Source organism: Anastrepha ludens, chromosome 3 (genome assembly GCF_028408465.1).
Source record: "Anastrepha ludens isolate Willacy chromosome 3, idAnaLude1.1, whole genome shotgun sequence".
NCBI classification, from domain to species: domain Eukaryota; kingdom Metazoa; phylum Arthropoda; class Insecta; order Diptera; family Tephritidae; genus Anastrepha; species Anastrepha ludens.
In genome coordinates this window covers 55178673-55201453 of record NC_071499.1, presented here as the reverse complement: position 1 = coordinate 55201453, position 22781 = coordinate 55178673, and the positions used below count along the sequence as shown (strand labels likewise).

The following is a 22781-nucleotide window of genomic DNA, read 5'->3' as shown; positions in this document are numbered from 1 at the left end:
TCCGTCATGAAACAGCAAATGTTAGAAAAAGTTTTCAAATAATACGAGTATTAGGTGCGCAACTAAGTTCCCGCTGTTTGTCAATAGATGCCGCCACCAGTGTGTGCTAGTCGATTCTAACATAACCTAAACGTCGTAAACCAAGCTTAGACATATGGTAAACAAACTGCTTCGACACATTAGTGATTTTGTTTTGGTGTCATATACTTTTGGTTTTGTGAAAATGTCTGATTTTGTGCTGAATAATCGTCATTTGCGGGAAGTGTTGATTTTCCTCTTTCATTCGAAAAAAAAACGGTGGCTGAAGCGCATCGAGAGCTACAAAAAGTTTATGGAAATACTGCTTTAAGTGAAACAACGTGCCGAGATTGGTTCCGTCGCTTCAAAGACGGTGATTTTAATGTCGACGCAGGAAGAGCTTGCTTCAGTATGAGGAGTTACCCGCCAATCCATTTCCAAGCGATTGCATGCTTTGGGAATGATTCAGAAACAAGGATCTTGGGTTCCTTATGAGTTAAAACCAAGGGACGTTGAACGTCGTGTTTTCGCCTGTGAACAACTGCTTCAGTGTCAAAAAAGAAGGGGTTTCTTCATAGCCTCGTGACGGATGATGAAAAATGGATTCATTACAGCAATCCAAAGAAAAGAAAGTCATAGGGATAGCCCGGTCATGATTCTACGTCGTCGCCTCGGCCGAATATTCATGCTGCGAAGGTTATGCTATGTATTTGGTGGGACCGAGTTGGTGTTATTTATTATGAACTGTTAAAACCAAGCGAAACCATTACTGGTGATCGGTATCGACTTCAATTGATGCGATAGAACCGAGCACTGCGCGAGAAGCGGCCGCAATACGTGGAGAGGCATGCAAACGTGATTCTACAGCATGACAACGCTCGGTATCACGTTGCCAAAGCCGTTAAAACCTACCTGGAAACACCGAAATAGGAAATCCTACCCCACCCGCCATATTCTCCAGGCATTGCGCCTTCTGATTATCACCTGTTCCGATCGACGGCACATGGTCTAGCTGATCAGCGGTTCCATTCATATGAAGACATCAAAAAATGGCTTGATCCGTGGATAGCCTCAAAAGATGAATAGTTTTACCGTGACGGTATACGAGATCTACCAGAAAGATGGAAAAAAGTAGTAGCCAGCGATGGGCAATACTTTCAATGATTCACTTGTAACCATTTTTTCCGAATAGAGTTGTATTTTCATAAAAAAAAAACAGCGTGAACTTAGTTGCGCACCTAATACAACTGGCAGAATCACAACTAAAAAGTTAGAAAAACTATCAAAAATATCTACTGATTAATAACACATTAGGAAAATCAAAAAGGGTCGGTTTGCTGGTTTTGTTGGCAAATCGTATGGAAAAATTCAAATAATTCAAAAAATTTTCTCGACCTTGGAATAGCCTATTGTTGTTGTTGGAACAACATAAATCATTTCCAATTTGTGCAAAAATTCTGCTGAAGTGACGGTTCTTGGCTTAATTGAAATCCGGGTCGTTCCGGCAACATAGAAACGACTGGAATGCATTCCGCATTCCTCAGTTTCGGAAATACTAAATATAGGTATTTCAAAAAAAAGTATCGCATTAGTAAAGCTAAGTAAATAAGTGTGTGATTTCTGGCTATGGAACGTTCTTAAAATGCAGCATAACGGGGAATGAGACTATGTTGACAAACCAAAAAACCGAAAAGTAAGGCACATATCATACCAAGGGTGAGTAGAAACCTAAAAAATTGCGCCAAAGACACTCGAACACAAAGCCACTTTCTTCGATTAGCGCGACTCCTTCACCGCCCCAAACTGCTATAAATAGTAAAGAGTGATTAATTTACAAATATCATATTTTAAATAGAAATAAAACAACGAAAATTCAAAACGGGCAATTTTTATTCTTTTTGTTTATTTATTTTTTAAATGTTGGCCGCAACTGCGCCTTAATTCAGTCATCCATAAACACAAATTTTGCATGAATCATTGGAGGACTTCAGACGGTATTTCGTAAATAACTGCAGTGAGGTTGGTTTCCAATAGCTCAGTCGAAGCTGGTTCATCACAAAGCATTTAGATTTTACATACCCCCCCAAATAAAAGTCCAAAGGAGTGATATCATACGATCTTGCAGGCCACTGCGTACGTCACTGGTACGAGACAAGAGATAAATTGCTCGACGGCACAGTAAATCCATTGTTTCACGGGTGTATAGTAAGAAACGCCGTCATGTTTGAACCCAATGTTGTGGAAATCACAGGCTTCAATTTACGACACCAAAAAGTTGTTTATCATGGCGCGAAAGCGATCGCCATTCACTGTCACATTGGCGCCAGCCTCGCTTATGAAGAAATATGGGCCGATGATTTCTCTAGCCCAGAGGCTGCACCAAACGGTTTTTTTCAATGGATGTCATGGTTGTTCGTGAATGGCTTTGGGTTATTCTTTAGCCCAAATATGATAATTTTGCTTATTGACATAGGCAATAAGCCAAAAATGAGACTCATCGCCGAACACCATAAGTTGGTCTGAGTGTGCGATGAATACACTCACAGAGCGTCGATTTTCGCAATGCATTTGTACGATTTGTTAACGTTGCTGAGGTGCAAACTTGTGAATACTGAAAATGTCAGTGAGTACTGAACAAAAGTATATATTTAGTTTGACAGTAGTCACGCGTGTTCTGTCAAAACAAAAAAAAAAAAACAAAAACCTATTGAAAGAAGTACCTCCAATCTGGACACTCTTTATTATTTGGGAAGTAATTAGTAAAAGGAGGCTGGATTTGAGCAAAAATTATTCTTTAAAATTTTTGTCCTAAAAGATGTGAGTCTTAACATGCAAAGCTTGTTTATTAGGCTAAAAATGTGAGCTGTTTAATATCACAACCCCCCCTGTTTTAGCAAAAGGTGACTTTTGTTTACTACATAAATAAACTGAGGCTACCTCTACAGAGACACCGTTTGGAGTCCATAGATACGATTTCACGTGAGTCGTTATTTGAGCCAATAATGGCCATTTCGGAAATCGAGTTTAACAAAAGTTTTGAGAATGAGAAGAATTGTTCGCGGGCATGTGTCTCGCCTGAGGGGAAAGTGTGAAGTAGATTTGGAGGAGTAAATATAAGCCAAAAAAAGATCATTTATCGCTTATGCTATTATTTTGTAATAAAAAAACAGCTCATCTAAAATATAACAAAACTGGAGGGTCGTCGAGTCTATACCTTGAAAATATTATAAAAAAATCGATTTTGAGCGATGTTAAAGTAAATATATTGTAGAATATAAATTTTTAATTCTATTATCATTACAAAATTTTATTTCAGAGCAAAGCAGTTCAAATATGGACATTACATTTAAATTACCTCATTTTCCGTATGTTAACAACAACAAAATAACTTTGCCATTAGTGTCGTTGGCGTAATTAACTACATGGAAAATTTGTATGTATGCCTTGTTTAACGTAACTGACAGTGCAAGGCCCAAGAACGGCAATGTTAAACGGTAATACATCACTCTTTCTGTCCTTCCCTTTCTCTTTTTTCTCTGTCAGTTTTTTTGTTTTATTAATACATTCGCGTTCTTGTGCATAGCTACCTACATACATATATATGTATGTGTGCATGTTTGCTTTTTCGCTTACATACAGCCTTTACCAAGGCACAGCTACGCACTTAATTCTCAGGCATGCACGCGTTGATATATAAATGTTGAATTCAATATCACTCATACGCCATGGCGAACCTGCAGTCACGTGAGTTAAATGATTTGCTGAGTGATTTCATTCAATTTTGTACTTTATAGCTTTTGCCGCTTAAGTGAAACGGTAAAATAATCTGATAGCTGCAAGATGGGAATGTTAAACGAAGTTATGGAAAACTTTCATACGGTTTTAAGCACTCAGCAGTTGATGAGAATTGTGCTTGCATTTGGATGTGTATGTTTAAGTATTTAAGTGGTGTCAGGAAGTCAGATGGCTCACCAGCTTTTCACTGAAATTTACGACCTTCATTTCCCATTGCAAATATGTACACATTTCGCTCGGGTTTATTGTTGTCCACTAGCACACTCTGCGTAGTGTCATTCATCAATTGTATTTTTGCCAAGTTTAATTTATGTCCTCGCGAGTGCCCTTTCACATCAGCCATAAATACATGTCTATCAATAAAATTGACTGATATAAGACTGTGCGGTGTTTGAAATTTCTGCTCAGATGTGTTACATACATAGTGGCCGCCGAATATGGGTATGTGGGTGTTTTCGCGCTTTAGGGAGGGTCGCGATTTTACGGCTGAATCAAAAAATGACTGGAACTATTGAAGTGGGGGAAATATTTTTTATTTAAAGTAATGAATATATTTAAAATAATAAAATGTTATGCATTTTTTCGTAATCCCAGTGGTTATTAAATCCAAATTTTAGACAAAAATTTTTCTATCTCGAGCCATATCAATTTTGCAGTCTCAAAATCATACTCGAGCTTGGCTTTTGTTAGACTTTTTTACATGATTCTCATGGTTGCTGGACCAAGTATATTGAACTTTGACATTTTAAACCTCTGGAGTTTTCTGGTCACTAAATATTGTCGCTTATAAACAACTTTGGGTCCTTGAGGAAGTATTTCGTGGCACTAAGAAATGATATCAATTTTATGAAGCCAAATTTTTGACTCTTTATTTATTCTTCAAAAACCCTTTTTTTGACAGTAAAATACCGCTTGTAAATACGATACGATGGTAAACAATTTTTCTTTGAGCTGCAATAATTTGCTGTGGTTGTTGACATTTAGAAAAAATGGCATTGACTTATATCTCTCCCAAAAAATCAGTCAATTCTGCCCAATATGCGAATGCCCCCTTTTTCCTTAGGCATGCTTTGGATCAGGTTAGTCTACAATGCGCAAGTCAAGAAATGATAGACCACAGAGCCTACTTCGAGATAACTCGAAAGGCCTAGCCGAATAGGAATGAGCATAGAACTGGTTGCCTCATCAATCTAGACCAGCCTTCTATTAATACAGATGTTGGTATCTTCAGTGGGCATTACCGAATGGGAATAACGTATAGGGGGTTCCCTCTAATAACTTCTGGCGCAGCTGTAGGAACAAGTAGAAATGGACAGCGTTGAACACTTTTCCTGTAACTGCCCCGCTCGAGCCGGAACGCGATATTGCTGTCAAAACTTTTACTTCTCTGGATATCTGGCAGACTTCGAATCGGCAGCCATTCATAGTATTTTATCGCTTACCCGAAAGACGAAGTGGTTTTTCCAGACCTAAGAGACTTACTCTACGCCCACTGTAGCCTAACCTAATTTGACAACTGATTGGACCTTATCAGTGTGGCTTTAGCCTTGGAAAATTCTTATTTGACCAGATATTCACAAAGTGCCAAGTTTTAGAAAAGATCCATGAAAGGGGAACCGATGCATACCATCTTTTCGTCAGTTTTTAATCCACATTCGACAGCATGAAAAAAAAGTTCCCTATATGCCGTAACGTTTCAATTTACTATCCCCGCACAACTAATACGCCTATGCAAGATGACGTTGCTCAATACCAGCAGCGCCGTCAGAATTGGGAAGGACCTCTTCGAGCCGTTTGATACCAAACAAGGTTTCTTACAGGATAACTCGCTATCGTCTGACTTCTTTACCTTCATCGGCCTTAATAATCGCACTGTTTGTTCTGCCTTTTCTAAGCTAGGTAAAGGAGCAGAACGAATAAGTCTGGCCAATCGTGTGGAGAGCGAGGAGAAGACGAAGTACTCCCTGTCTTCAAACCAACAGAGGGCGCACTCGCGTGTCTGCGCCCACGTCACTATTGAAAGTTATAAGGTTGTAAAAAAGAAATCCAACCGAGAATCTCTCTTACCAACAAGTGCTACTTTGGACTAAGTAGGCAATTGAGTAGTAAAGTCCTCTCCCGACGAACAAAAGTAACACTCTACAAGGCTCTCATCATGCGTGTCCTAACGTATGACGCAGAAACGTGAACGTAGATAACTTTCGATGAGGCGTCCCTATTAATGCTTGAGAGAAAGATTATGCGGAATATTTTTGGACATTTGCACGTTGGCGACGGCGAATATTGTAGGCGATGGAACGATGAGCTGTATGAGCTTTACGACGATATAGACATAGCGCAGAGAATAAAGATCCAGCGGCTCCTTGGCTGGGTCATGTCATCCGAATGGATACAAACGCTCCGGCTCTGAAAGTATTCGATGCGGTACCAGCTGGTGGTGGCAAAGGAAGACGAAGGCCTCCTCAGGTAGGAAAGGACTTGACCTCATATGGTGTGTCCAAGTGACACCAGTTAGCACTAGAAAGAAACGACTGGCGCGCTTTGTTAAACTCGGCCAAAATCGTGCATGCGGTTGTTGTCAATCGAGAAGATGAACAAGATTTTTCCTTTAACGCAATGTAGACAAGTTTACTTTTTCAATGAGCTCAGAGCTGGATAATATTCAGCACGTTATTCAGTGGCGATACTGCTAATAATCCGATCGTCTAAAACTTCTTCCTCCAAAATTTCTTTCAAATTATTATCTAAAAATCCTTTTTATCGACTTCGCTCTATTCATCAGAAGACTCGTCAAAGTCAAATTCCGAAACTACATCTTTATGCGCTTTCCAAAGTCTTTACGTGGTTTGCTCATGTTCTGTTATCATCATTATCATGTTTTTGTTATCACCGTGATACTAATTAGCTTACAAGGAACTGCAGTAAAAAAATTTGGTTTGAAACAGTTCCACTTTTTTTAATTTTTCTATTAAATTTTTTTTTAAGTTTTTAGTATTAAAACTGCGTGCTTGGTTTGCTTTTAATTATAATTTAAAAGTATTTTTTTATTATTTTTTTTTTTTTACTTTTTGTACTAAATACCCAGGAATTCGCTTTTGGCTTTGGTTTGTTTTTCTACGAACTATATTACATTAAACCAATTCGGCGCGTTCTTTAATGAGTTCGTTCCTTTTGGCTCCAATAAAACGGTACAAAAAACTAAAGCTGCCTATAAGCAAGTTTGATGCCGAAAGAGTAAAAAATCTTGCCTCAGAACTTTCGGTTTTTAATCACTGTACAAATAGTATTTGGATTTGTTTTTTCCCCCCATAATTCTGGGTTTTTCTACTTCACAAATCAACACAATCTAATGTGCATGTAAATAGTACACACACACACACACACACATACTTACATGCCCGATTTCCTGTTAATTCAATATTTTGTAGTTTGCATTTTGTGTTTTTGCTTTTTCTCGTTTTCTTGGAACTTACATGTATAGGCAGCCAGCATATTGCAAACGCAAGCACAACCACGACGACCATACGAGTTACACGCCGTTTGCCCTTTCTGAAGAAGCAGAAGAAATGGAAGAAAGAGAGAGGAATGCAAATTAGCGTACAAATCAAATCGAGTGTGTTATGTGAAAGGATGAGGAGGATACGAAAGAAAACAAAAAAAAACAATATTTATGAATGTCAAAAGTCCTCGCAGAAATTCTTGGTTAAAAATCGCATTGCATACCATTGCGTTGTAATTGGATGCCTTTGTTACAACAAATTGAGCATCCGTGCGGTAAATAAAATTGGTTCATATGTACGTATCTGAATGTGCGCATCGTTTCTAGAACTTAGTTGGCTCTAATTTTAGTAAAGTTGTATAAAAATAACAGATTTAAGCCGCCCACTCCTGCTGTGCGGAAATTAAGGGACATTGTAGTTTTTGCCCACTTTATGAATGAATAAATTTGCGTAAGTTTATATTACATATTTAAAAAAAAGGTTCTATCAAACGCCTACGCCGTCAATAATCCGTATATTCCTACATTACGTATGTATGTACGTATGTGCGTCAAAGCTGCTAGGAAGGACAAAATATCTTTTAAAATGCATACGCAATACATTTATTTCTGTTATATACAGTCAGCGTCAAAAGAAAGTGTACAGCATTTATTGAGCAGTTTTAACGCTTTGTTTATTTCTTTTTTTTTACTTTTTTTTATAAAAATATATTTCACACTTTAACCAAATCCACATAATACAAAGTCTGAAACTTTTTATAAAACTAAATTAAATTCCATCAAAATGGCAACCTCTTTTTTAACAGAATTGTTAGAGAAATTCTGCGTATGCAGTTTTATAGCCCATCGAATTTTAGTATAACAAAATACACGTTTGAAGTGGCTCAACATTTGCTCTGATTTCTGACACTTTTTTTCGCAAAGGTGTTGCGCATTTTCTTCCACATACAAAAATGTCGCACCTCCAAACAGCGAAGGTTGTTTTTGACAAACTTTTTTATGACAGATCTGAATTTTGAGCTTTGTTATTGCCTGTAATAAGTCTGCTTGGCTTGAGTAGTACAAACTCTTTCTATACTTAAATGCCTCGAGCTCGGTAGGCCGGCCTCAAATGAATAATAGACGCATGTAGAGACACTCATTGCTTCACCACTCATTTTTCGACTCGATTTGGAAATATGACCAGAACAGACTTCTGCGCCCAGACTGACAAAAATTTCGAATCAAGAACCACACTACCCTTTTCCGAAGGTGTTTGATGTGCTAGATCTGAATACGAACTCAGATTAGCTGTAATATTTTCGAGATGGTCCTGGTTAAAAGTGCAAAAAACAGGTTTTTGGATTTTATTTGAAGTTATCTAGCATCACAAGATAAGTTTTTGACAGGCTGTAACGGTCTATAAGAGCAAAACTCATCAGAGCAGGTTTTCTGGATAAATATTTTTTTTCAATTCTCTTACGGAACTACTATATCTTGGGGATGGGACCAATCGTGCGCTTCATAAGACCCACAAAATGGTACCACGAAGAAAAATAAGTATCGAGAACTGAATGTGCTAAGGACTGACATTCACCACCGATTAATTTGGCTCCCAGAACACAGTGGCATAACTGAGAACGAAGTAGCGGACGCACTGGCGAAAGAGGCTGCGGCTACGCTATTAATAGGACCCTTTCTATAAGATGACACACCATCAAGGAGAAGCTTAGGAGTGAGGAGGTTTGTTGGCACCAAACTATGGGGCCACGCCAGGCGAAATCCTTATTGGGAGGGTACAACCAAAAGTAGTTTAAAATACTCATAGCCCCCACCAAGAAAATAATGAGAGTGCTCACGGGTATTCTCACAGGCCATTGAAGACTGCACTGTCATCTGCACATGATCGGGATATGGTCCACTGACTCTTATCGTTTCTGCGAACAATCCCAGAAGACTCCAATGGATCTTTTCCTTGCATACAGCGCCATTGAGCAGAGAAATTAGAGACATCTCGACCATTCACAGCCAGAAGAAAGGCACATACGCTCAATCCAACCCAGTTCCAACCGGAATTTAATAAGGGAACTGGACCTGGATGAGGTATTGTGAGCAGAGGACATACAAGACCATGAGGTCGAAGTGCAAACCTCGTAGAAAATGTATCCTATGTATTTATCTATGTCGCCAGAAATATCCGATCACATCACTCTGTTTCACCACAGCGGCAGTTTATTTTAAGTCTGTATGTGACCTTAATGTCCTCACCTCTCATAAAGATGGTAGCTTAATCAATGCAACAGGCTCGGCATAACATAAGTACATATTGGAGACTATCTAAAAAGGGGCTGCAGGGGTACAATTGATATTTCTAGAATACCGCAATGTAAAATTCGTTAGTTGTTGTATACATAGGAGGAAGAGGAGGCAGCGCAATCTAGCCATTGTCTCCCTGATGAGTTGTGACAAGCTGGCACGCATGCATCTAAATACACCAAAATTTGTTGTCAATGCGGTGGCAATGTTTTCCCACATTGCATATGTAGGTGAGTATTACCAACATCCATAAAGTTTTATTGCAAACTGCAAGCTATTTCTGCATTCTAATTCTAAGAGACTTGTAAACAACATTGAAATTGGTCACAACAGTGATACCAAAGGGAAAATCGTTTACATTTCCATTTGCAAAAATTGGGGAAAAATGTAAAGTTGGAAAATATGTATATACATACATGCGTGCATGTGCTGGAATGTAAACTCAATGCTGCCTTTTCAATGGAACATTATCGAAAACGAAATTTGGTGACTATTTTGAAATTTGAAAATTCCTATCCCAGCAAGCGGGTAAATATGCATCCTACGCATCATGTAAGAATTGAGAGGGTGGCAGATTCACCGCCCACAAAGTCAAAGGCATAGCTCAGACAAATCCGAGAAAAGTAAAATAAGAGAAGTTTTCAAAAAACAAAAAAAAAACTTGATTCATTTGCCATATGTGAAACTTGGGCCTGGGATAATTTTTTGTGGAACAGTTTAGAAAAACTTTGACATTGCCACAATAGGTCCAATATGCGACGCTTGAAGAGCGCTGCTCACAAACTTCGTTGCGACAAAGATTACCAAAAGAATGTATAGAATTGTAAGGCAGGTATTACTAAAGAACATTAAAGACAAGAAGCTGGAATTCTGGGTCGCTCCTTTAGTAAAACTAGAGAGGGAAATTATTCTATGGAAATATGGGAATAAGGTTGGAGCACAGCCCCAAGTTGTTGAAGTAACAAACACCCAACGTCCCCTTTCTGTGTTAACCTCGTAACTTAATATTTTTCGAAATTGAGATTTTTAGTGAAAAACATTCCTTGGTACTCCTGTTACGTAAAAAAAACATACAATGTCCATAATGATTACAGATTTTCTTTCAGTGCGTTTCGATTTTTCTCATATCTACATGTTGGAATTCAAAAACCTCGCATCTACTATAAGTATCGCCAAAAATAAGTTATAACTTTTCATAGAAGTTAGGTAACTCTAAACATTTTTATCGATTTACTGAAAATTATGATTTCGTAGATACTAGGTTAACACAGAAAGGGGACGATTTAGAGACAAAATGCTCAATAGTTTCCTTTTCTGAAAGGTCCCCACAGCTCCTGCAATAGGGGTTAAATGGTAAACCTAGCTTTTGTGCGTGCGTGCCGATCATCTAATGTCCGTTTAACACAGCTACGAGTTTTTGAAAGTGAATGGCGTAGAGTCCTCAGGACATCCTGAGTCCTCCGTCTGTTGTATTGGGGGCAAAGGATTTTTTGAAATAGCACATGAAGAAATGAAGCTCCATCTCTTTTGCGTATTCCTGAGAAATAGGTCGTGCAAGTACCTTTTAACAACAGTCAGGGCGATGCCAAGGACCGGGCAGCAGGTCTCTGAGACCAATTCAGTCCCCATCCTGGCAAGCTCATCAGCAATGTAATTTTCCTCTATCTTCCTATGTCCTGGAACCCAGATCAGAGAAATATTTCCTGCACACTCAAGAGATTTGGTCTCCTTACAGGAGTTGACAAGTTTAGATCTGCCCCATGGCAACGTCAGAGCCTTGATCGCGGCTTGACTATTGGAAAAAATTTTAATATCTCTCTCACTTTTCACTTCGCAAAGACTTCTGCCCGAAAAATACTAACAGTTTTCGGCAGTTTTAAGGAAATAGATAAATTGGCTGATTTAGGGAGAGGCCCTACTTCGATTCCCGATCCCATCTTGGAACCGTCAGTGAAAACAGAGGTGCCAGCTTCGGTACAGATTTTCCCCTCGTTCTAATCCTGCCCACTTGAAAAGATTTCCCTGCCCCGACCCTCAAACTTCAGTTTGCGGATAGAGAGGTGTGTCCGAAGTTCCGAGAAATACGGTGATAACTGCTTAAAAACTGCTACCATGTCCCTCGAGATATTGCCAGTGGACGCCCTATTAATGAGATTTCAAACACATGCAAGTTTTCCCGGATGACGTCTGTGCTTTAGCATAAGCCAAATCTCTTGCGCTTGTGCAAAGGCTCGGAATATTCGGTACAGAAGTGATACACGATGCAGGGTACAGAGACAAGTTGTTAATCCTATGAAGACAAATCTGGGTATTCATATGGAAGTTTCTGGCAACTGTAGGAAAGTGACAACAGAAACCACTAAATCTCCTCATTTGAAACAAAATATGCAGCAAATGTTACAAAATGCAACACAACAACAAGAAAATGGACAAGAGAAGAAACATATATCGAGTCGTAGAGCTCTTTTGAACACCTGGAGCACTCAAATTTTCAGCCCCACCTTAACTAAATCCCAAATACGCAAATTGCCACAAATAATTGCTTATCAACAGCAGGACGCCTCCCCACAACCTTCAACCAAAAAATCTATACAAGGTAACGCTTGGCAAACTGTGGAGTCAAACAAGCGACAACTCGATAGCTCAGGTAAGCCCAAATCCTCTCAAAAACAAGCTAAATTGGACGAACATTGGCTGGACAGGTCTGAGCGCACCCAGAATAGATTTTCTACTCTGGAAATTCAAGAAGAGGGATATCCTAAACCTCGAAAAAAAAAAACAGCAACGGCCCGCCAATATTTGTTGACAAAGTCAACAACAGTATCTCACTAATGAAGCTACTAAAGGAAGTTGACCAAATCTCCTATGGTTTGAAGCTCATTAATGGAAACCAGGTCAAAATATAATACAACCATTTACCAGAAGTTTACAAATTATTTTCACTCTAGTGGAGGAAAACCAACGGAACTCCATACTTATAAGTCTAAGCAAGAGAGAAACTTTAAGGTAATATTCAAAAAGATGCACTCTTCCATTGCCATGCAAGATATTTCACATGAGCTGAAAGTGCTTGGAAATTCAGCCGAAAATATCTACAACATCAAATATAGAAGCTCGAAAAACTACTCTATGTTGATTGTCGAACTAAAGTTGATCCTGAATAATAAAGATATGTATCAAGTGAAGTATCTGCTCAACACGAGAATTGTCTTTGAACCCCCACGTACGAAAAGCGAAATTCCCCAATGCGCTAAATGCCAGCAGTACGGCCACACTAAAACCTACTGTCATGGAACACCAGTTTGTATCAAATGCGCTGGAGGCCACTTATTCTCAGATTGCTCGCGTAAAAACAAAACGGGCACGTAAAATGCGCTCTTTGCGCAGGAAATAACCCAGCTAATTATAAAGGCTGCATGGTGTACAAAAACATGCAAAGCTTAAATATCGGCCACTGAGAAAAAAAGGGTGATAATGAAGCACCTCTCGCCACAAAGTTCACCCAAACCCAGCTGTGTCAAGCAACCGCTGCACCACAACCCGAAGTCTCTTTGCAAAAATAACTTTCAATCCCATCTCCTTTGACAGACTGAAGGGGAAGTTAAAAACGGATTTATTATGCTAATATGCAAAAATCTGAAAAAAATATAAAAATATAAAACTGGGTTAATAAATCTACCTTAAGAGATGAGCTGTGTTGACCAAGCCAACACACTTCGATTATAGTAGAACAATCAGTTGAGTGGCGCTCCCCGCTCTACATGTTGTTCGTAGACTTTAGAGGGTGTTCAATACTATAAAACGAGACGCAATATGGCTGGCACTGAGTAGAAAGGAAGTTCCCGCCAAGATAATCCGCTTCATCAAAGCCCTCTACGAGAACTCCGAACTGGCAGTGCTTCACAAATGCGATATTAGCGATCCACTTACTATCAACGCAAGTGTAAGGCAAGGCAGTCCCTTGCCGCTCCTTCTCTTTGCCATTGTCCTTGATGACGTAATGAGCCAACTGATTCCATCGCATGGAGTTTCACAAGACATCTTGAGGACCTGGACTTCGCCGATGACATCTGCCTCCTCCCTCACAAACTCTTTGACGTGCAAGCGAAGGTGGACAAACTAGTCGCGCTGGCACGCACTGTCGGACTGGAGGTCAACATCGCCAAGATCAAGGCCATGAGAGTTAACCACAATAACGCAAGGCAGATTTTGGTTGACCGATGCCCGGTGGAATTCGTTGAAAGCTTCTGCTACCTCGGCTGCATCGTCACGGCAGATGGAAGAGCAGATAAAGATGTCAACTGCAGGCTAAACAAAGCAAGGGCGCACGCCCCAAATAGGAGGAGGAGCTCGGCCAAACACCCAAAAAGGGTGTACGCGCCAATTATATATATATATATTTTGTTGTTTCTGGTTCTATAACATTTCCTATGTGAAGAAAATGCGTAATATCGACAGGCAAAAGGGTGATTTTTTAACCACTTCAAACTTGCACTTTATTGTACTAATAATAATAATAATAAATAATAATAATTAGTAAACTATAAAACTGTATACTGAAGTCATTTTAAAACTGTGTCTGGAATTTTTCTAATTTTGTATAATTGATTAATTTGAAAATTTTCTATAAAAAATTTGAAAGCTCCATTATATGTGTATAGGTATATGTAATATGGTTTTTGTTAGACATTGCGCTATACTTTCATAGAAAATAATGAACGGCCAAATAAAAAAAGGAAAAATAGTCAAAACTGGTCAAGTATTGATGCCCCATCGTTTTTTCGTTGAGTGTACTGATTTGAAGAATAATTTGCCTGCCCGTCCTCGAGAAGGATATATATCATAGTACAGATGTAGGTGTGAATCGTTGGGTAGTTTGGATATGGAAATTTTTCTTCATTTCCCGCGGAAACGGCATGCTGGGCCGAAAATTCCAAAAATTAATTTCCATAATTAAATTTCTTGTCGCATGCGTCAGCACGCATAACTCTAGCGGATTTCTTAAAATACCCAGAAATCAAGTGATTGATGGGATTTAACGGATGCTCGTTCGAATTAGCAGCTGAGTGGTTTTACACAGATTCTTGCGGCTACATATTAACACACATACACTCCGACATGTTGTTACACAATTTAATGCAATGCCGAGACACGTTTCACTACTGCTGCTGCTGCTGCTGTGTTTATACTTGAAAATCCGATGCGGATAAATGAAATAACGAAGGATCTGCGAAACATGGCTAGCGGATGTTAACAACTCACTTCGGTATTTCATTTGTTTTCAAGTATGTGCGACACAATACGTAACGTGCGTATGTCTATGTTTGTGTGTGAATTATAATTAAATGAAATGAGCAAAGTTGAATGCTTAAAAATTCAGCTTTTCTTGCTTGGCAGTTTGAGTTGCTACGTCGCCATTTGCTTACCTCGATTCCGCTGATGGTTTACAGCCAGGCGCGCTCTTCCATAGGCGTGCCAACATGCACATATACAGGAAAAAGATCAGCGTCAATGGTGTGACGTAGGACGATGCACAGAAGGACACCTATACAGAAGAAAGAGAAGAAGCGGGAGAAAAGGTTAAAAAATGAGCCTGGGAAAATTAATTTAAATACTGAAAATTATGATTTCTTTTGCGAGGCGCGAGTGTAAAAATTTGCATCGTTCGAAGCGTTGTATGAAGGTAGAGTAATTTTTCTTAATGTTCAAAAAAAAAAATCTTTTTGTTAAAAAAAAAATTTTTAATCGTTTTTCTAGTAATGACCATTTTTTCTATACTCAGTACACAGCTTGTATGAAAAGAAAAATTATAAAGGTAGAATGTAAGCTTAAGGTAGCCTCTAGAATCAGTTTGTCAATGTTAGTTAAACGCTGCTTTTCACTTAAACTCCTTCTAAACTCTCAATTTATCAGAGTTACACTCAGTTTGAAAATTCACCACAGTTAAATCAGCACTGAAAGGGCCCTTAGGTGTTTAAATTACATAGACACAACTTTGATTGCGCCTAAAGTTATTATACATTTTTTTCTATGGATTCTTATTAGTTTTTTTTGAAATTTCTTTCAATATCATCTCTCTTTCTCTTAATTCCTGTGCTCCCAGATGTTGTATAGGAACTCTACAAAACGCTTCCAACAGGATACCTGCTCTAAGCCCCCTACTCTTGAGGGAATCACACTGTCAATTAGAGAAGAGAAGAGCTACCTAGGACTAGTATTAGATAGGAAGCTCTCGTGGAAACATACGACTAATGATAGAGTAAAAAAAGCAGCCACAGCCCTCCATACATGCAAAAGAATTGAGGGACCATGTTAGCTCTCGAAGAGGTGATCACAATAGGCCACCGAGATCTTGTGATTTATCAACTTGTGACTTTTTTCTTTGGGGCCACGTGAAAGAGAAGGTCTACTCTAGCAGCCCAGGGTCGGTTCAAGACCTCAAAGATGGAATTGGTGAGGCTATCAAGGACATAGGGAGCCAGTTTGCAATTTGGTTATGGAAAATTCCATGAAAAGGATATTGTCCTGTAAGCGTGGTCGTGGTGGTCATTTGCCTGATGTTATTTTCCACTATTAACGGTATACCTTCCTCTTTATAATGAAATAAACATCCGAACATTTATATTAAAAAATAGCATTTTTCTTTGAATATCAAAATAACACCTCTTATTGGAAAACCCTTTAGTACATATACGTAGATATGTGGGACATGTACATACAATTGTGTTTTTTGTACAAATAATGTTTTTGTGTTTTAAATACATATTTTTTTACCAATAAAAATTAACAAGACACCTTTTTTCCACTTTTTTTCAAATTAATTTTTCTTCCACAAAATATTGGTTTTTTTTTCAAAGAAAAAATCAGTAAAATTAAGAATATTTGCGTCCAAATGTATGAGAAATCCTGTATATATCCGTGCTATATTAATATTGTTTATTATGTCTAAATGAAGGCGATTCGGTGTATAAACTTTTGTATCGAATAAATTTCTTGATACCAATAAAGTAATGGTTTCACCCTGTATCCTCATATAGTCTACTACTGTGCGCTAAATTAGAATTCAGTGCGAGATTCTTATATGTTTTCCAAATTATGACTCATTAAAAATTTCACGCCTTTGGGCGGTGACACACTCCCCCAATTTTTATGGAACTGGGTGTCACAGTAATGATGAATATCATTTTCTAGGTGAAAGCCAGAATATCTAACTGTATAATAACATTTTGATTTTCATGTGTATTTCATATAAAAGAAGGAAATTTTCATTGCGGAAAGTTGAATTGTTTCCCCTATTTTCTCAGTAAAATTTTTGGACTTCAATATATTTATTTATGTACACTTTACACCATAGAACTTTTCAACAATATTCGTCGCATACCATTTTATATCACTTTATGACTTAACAATTTTGAAATTTTATTTGGCTGTTTTCATTACCGATTTATTGTTTTTCGATTACATTGTTCTGGCGCAAAATAATATCGTAAAATATACAAGTGCACTCTCCGCATATCATATTTCCCCATACAAGTGCGCGTTCCTATACAATCGCGCTGTCAAGTTTTATAAGCATCCGCCCGCATTTCCATATGTGAGTGCTTATTCCACTTTACAGTTTTCGTATTGTTGCACTTTCCAATTCATTTCATTCGCCATTTTCAGTTTTAACACCGAAGCGTTGACGATTGTTGTTGAATTTTGTCCTTAGTTGAAAATTTATAGCATGATTTATTTTTATGCTGAAATATGTGCACATACATACGCACGTACATTTGAGGTAGAAAATGCGTCGCTTTTCAATATTTTGCTTAAAATTCTACCTCTGCGATTTGTAGGCAAGGCTATGAGCGCGATGAAAAATAGAATAGCGAAGCTTTATTGCTCATTTTTCAATGAGTGCTTTTCCACGTACAGAACTGCAGTGGGAAGTCGAGTTCACAAAAGAATTATTATTATTATTTACTATTTTATTTTCCGCTTTCTATCAAAAGTTAACATTGCCAGGTCACTCAGTGAAAGGAAACTCTTCAAGTGTCTCATCCATTCAGATTAACCTTTAAAAAATGCATTTTAAATTGAATTGGTTTTAGTCATACAGATTTAGATTTTTATATAAAAAATGTCATGTTTTATTGCTGTGGAACTAAAATGTCATGCAATTTTAAACTGAGCAGCGAGAAATTCTTAAGTTTTTTTATTCAGCAACGCCAGAACGTCATTAGAGATTTGCGTTTTGTCATGGAGAAGTTCATGTATGAGAAACGATTGTGGATGGCGCCTAACTATGCATAATAGTGAGAGTTTTGGAATTCTAATGACCTGCGATTCTTATGACTGCGGCTAACAATATCCAGTTCACATGATATATTCCACACAGCTACACTTTTTTTCCAGTGTTAATTAGATATGTGCCTTCAAACAACGATATTCCGAAAAGTTGAAGAAAACTTTTTATTTTCTTCTGAGGAAAGCTGCTGGAAGGTTAGGTTAGGTTAGCCTGGTTGGCAATAAGCCACGCATAGACCTTTTGGTCCCTAGCGATACCAGATGGAGAACGACCTCTATGAACACCTAAAGTAGACATCATGTAGGATGTCAGCGCTTTTGGCGAATCTAAGTAGGGCTGGGAGCTCCGCTTTTGAGACGTCTTCCAGACCCTCAAACAATGGGGCTCCCAGGCATCTTAGTCGCGTTTTTGATAATGCCGGACAAACGCACAGAAGGTGTAGGAAAGCTGTTGGAAAATCACATGGAATGCTTGTGGGGATGCGAAGTGAATCTAAAATATTTTCAACATCCCATGCAGAGAAATATGTAAATATAAGCAATTAATCCCAACGTCCCCAGGTTAAGAGATACTTTGTTCTGCGTTTTAAGGAATCAGCGAGTTTTCATCTGGTATTAATTTCTAAAACAAGGGGAAATAACCATAAAGCAGAGCTAGCAATAAAAATTGGTCGAATGTTTTTTACTTTGCTGCAAAAATGTCAAGAATTTCAAACAGGCAATACAAAGTAATTTTCTTTAATGGCGCTGAGCAAATTGTACAAAGAAGATGGGAAAGTGTTTAGCTGGGTACTTTAACGCTATGCAGCAGATTCAGCAAAATTGCATGATTAATTTTGCGCCACCTTGTATTATTTTAAATAAAATATAATGCATATCTAAATATATAATTTTAAAATAACAAATTAGTCGATTTTCGTAGCGCAAATGGATTTTTGGCTTCGTAGTGCTACGAAAAAGTGAAAAATCGCAAAAAAAAAAAATTTCTTCTGCAACAACCTCTAAACTACGACTTACGAAATTGACTGTTGTTGGTTGGTTGGTTGGTTTAAGTGGTAATTCTTCCAGAATCCAACCATCGCAGTCAATCGCACCATTTTGTTGCCACATTTTCGTTACCAACATTTTTAGCAGTTGTTTACAGCATGACTATATACAGTCTGTGCGGCTTAAGAAGCTTATTCGGTTGTTGACGTCTAAGCCAGACAGTTGATCGAAACTCTCGAACAGCGGTTTATCCGGGGTTAACATTCTGTCCTTCCATAGAGCAGGGCATTCGCAGAGGAAATGGAAAATTGTTACCTTTTTCTCTGTTTGTTTACAACTGTGACACTATGTGTTGTGAGGGATGCCAATTTTGGCTGCTTGTTCTTCGACATACCAAAAGCCAGTTAAGACTGCCATTAGTCTCCAGGCGTCCCGCCTTTTCATGTTTATCAATGTTGACGATTGCTTGAGGTTGTAGGTGGGCCCTAAAGTTCTGCTAATTTTGCATTTCGTCTGGTCTCTCCATCTACAATCTACGATTCGGAGGTATTTTAGGGAAATTGCACTCTTGACTGCACCTAATGGTGTGAATACCAATTCTGCAAGAGCGTTATTCATGGCAGATACCCCTCTTGCCAATTCATCCACTTTTTCAATATCTTCAATGTTCCGATGCCCCGGGACCCAGATTAAGGTAACTTTATGATTGTCGCTCAAGGTGGTAAGAGGTTAGAGGTTGTTGTAGCCGCACCCAGGGCCTGGATTGCAGCTTGACTATCCGAAAGAATAGCGATATTTCCCTTAAAAGGAGGTTCTGCGATTAGTAGCCTACAGGCTTCCCCAATTGCCAGTACTTTCGCCTGAAAGACACTGCAAGCATTAGGGAGACGGACTGATTTTTCAGTTTTAAGTCTATGAGAGTATATAGCAGCTCCAACACACCCCCTCCATTTTACTGCCACCTGTATACACTATAGCCAAAGGGGTTTCCAAATACCAAACGAAGTAATCGAGCTCCATCTGTTCTGCGCTTTCTTGCGAAATAAGTGGTGCAATTCCCCTTTAACTACAATCAGGAAGATAACGATGATCGGCTAGGAAGTTGCTGTTGTTGTAACAGTATGTTATACTATACCCTGTCAGTGTTTTGTAGATCACCGGCAGTTTTCGCCTAGTTCATCTAACGGTTGGTCCAGGAAACTTGCTGATTCAACCAGGTTGGGTCCAGAGGGAGAGGTGTGTTAGATGAGTGGGTTTGATGGGGCATATGATATTTTTAGTATGTCGGGGCCAATTCTGGATAAGTAGGAGTTTAATCTGCTACAGTATCTAGAACGTAATTGTGCCAAGGTTATGCGGGACTTTCAGGGAAGCTGGAGCTTTTCGTCTGCTAGGAGGTTTTTGGCACCAATTCAGTTGAGGCCTTGCGGGTAAGCTCATCAGCAATTTCACTCTATTTTCCTATGTCCTAGAACCCAAATCAGAGAAATGTTAACCAATGCACACTAGGCCGGGTTGATTTGTGGGGAGGCAAAAAAATCGCCCATTGCTCTGTGAAAATCACATTCTAGGGATCAAAATAAGAAACGTTGCCGAAGGAATCATACCTCTAAAACGAATTCTGATGTCCCCCAATTTGGGTCGAACGAAAAATCCCAAACAAAATCGACCCGTTTTTGAAGTGGGTCACTTACGACAACGTGAAGCGCAAACGGTCGTGGTCGAAAAGCGGTGAAGCTGCCCAGACGGTGGCCAAGCCTGGATTGACGACCAGGAAGATTCTTCTGTGTGTTTGGTGGGATTGGCAGGGAATCATCCACTATGAGCTGCTCCCCTATGGCCAAACGCTCAATTCGGACCTGTACTGCCAACAACTGGACCGCTTGAATGCAGCACTCATGCAGAAGAGGCCATCTTTGATCAACAGAGGCCGAATTGTCTTCCATCAGGACAACGCCAGGCCACACACATCTTTGGTGACGCGCCAGAAGCTCCGGGAGCTCGGATGGGAGGTTATTTTGCATCCACCGTATAGTCCGGATCTCGCACCAAGTGATTACCACCTATTTCTGTCCATGGCGAACGAGCTTGGTAGTCGGAAGTTATCCACAAGAGAGTCCTGTGAAAATTGGCTCTCCAAGGTTTTTGACAATAGGGAAGCGAGCTTCTATAAGAGGGGCATAATGAAGTTGGCATCTCGTTGGGAACTCGTCATCGAACAAAACGGCGCATATTTGACTTAAATCGCATTATTATAACCAATTTTATGAACAATTGAAAATTCAATAAAAATACCGCAAGACTTTTTTGACAACCTTATATTATTTAAAATGGTTTATGGTTTATGGTTTTTTAAGCAAAATAGATGAAAAAATATGGTATAAAAAACTACTTTGCGTTCAAGCGCCTCAAAAGCATGCAATTTCCAATATTTCTTTACCACAATTAGGTTCATATTCTTAGGAAATATGTTGTTAGCAAAAAAAAAAATTGCTGTTGATTTCAGAGAAAAATTGCAATTTCAGGAATTCCTACCAGCAAGACACTCGGATGGCGATCGTCCATGGATAGCACGCTCTAACGCCACTATCTCCCGCGGAAATAGCTTCAACAAAATTTAAAAGTGCACCTAAAAATATAAATAAAATATCCTCTAAACTTAAACAATTTCTGATTATTCCTTCTTTGTTAAAAAAATTCTCGAAAAAAACCAAAATTTTGGCCTCCTAAACTGGTTTCCCACCTTAAGAAAATGCAAAAAAAAAAATCCAATTGTTTGAAAATTCGGACTACCCCTAGTTCCTTAAAATTCTTATTTCTTTTCCATTGAGTTAATCAAAATAAAAAACAAAGAAATCTTGCATCAATTGCCACTGTCGTTACTCACTAAAGAACTCAATACTGCAGTAAAATGTTCTACGCACATGCATATGTGAGTACACATACCTATACTCATACGTTTTTTAACTTCCTTCATTTCATTCGCATTCGCAGGCGCGTACACTCCTACTTAGGCAAATCCAGCAATAAATTTTAGTCCTAAAAGTTTTACTGCTTTTAAATGATTAGCTGCTTATACCGTTAATTTAAAGTGAAATCTCACAAGCTCTAAATTACTAACTAGGGCGATAAATAAACATTTATATATGTACATATATAAGCGCACATATTGCGCAAGTCATACACAAATTTTAACAAACCGGAAGCTAGTCATGCCGACTTATTTCACTTGTCAGCAAATTCTTAGCAAAGTTTATATGCAGCATGTGCTGCTTTTGTTGTTGCTGCTGCTGTCGAATGCAAACTTATAAGTATTTATTATGTTGAATGAAATGACAACTGCTGCTCGACTGTTGGAGTGGAAATATTTACGCATATTTCCACTACGAAAAGTTTGACGATAAACTTCTGGAAATCTTAATGCTAAGAGAAAAGTGGAATTTTGAATAAAGCAGATACATATGTATATGGTACACCTGTGTTCACACAAATTGCAGTGCGATATAATGCAATATTTTGACTATTATTTTTTTTTTCTATATCTTTTTTTTAATTCAGTTTGTGCTACAACAAAAATCCACGAAACTCAAATTTTGATCCTTGGTTTTAAAATCGGTAAAACGTTTACCGAAACATTTGAATTGATGAAAAAAGTTTCTGGCGATGATTGTCTATCTGGTGCCAGAGTTCATGAGTGGCTTACACATTTCAGAGATGGTTGTGAGGACATAAATGACAATCAACAAACTCAGTAATCACCGAAAACTCTCGATGGAGTTCGTACATTTATCAAAAATAAACGAAATCATCGTTGAAATTCATGGAATCGGAGTTGAATATCTCCAGAACATCGATTTATCGCATTTTAATTGATCATTTGGGCTTACGAAAGGTCTGT

General features: G+C 38.5%; 1 protein-coding gene across 1 annotated transcript in view; it reads right to left on the bottom strand.

Moving 5' to 3' along the window:
• The window catches only part of LOC128857987 (allatostatin-A receptor-like), an 86186-nt gene that overhangs the window by 21948 nt on the left and 41457 nt on the right, over positions 1-22781 (bottom strand). Inside the window, exons 4-5 of the mRNA XM_054093864.1 lie at positions 15034-15152; positions 7287-7362 (exon numbers count right to left, since the gene is read on the bottom strand). Of these exons, the coding sequence (XP_053949839.1) occupies positions 7287-7362; positions 15034-15152 (195 nt within the window). The remainder of the gene's footprint in view (positions 1-7286; positions 7363-15033; positions 15153-22781) is intronic.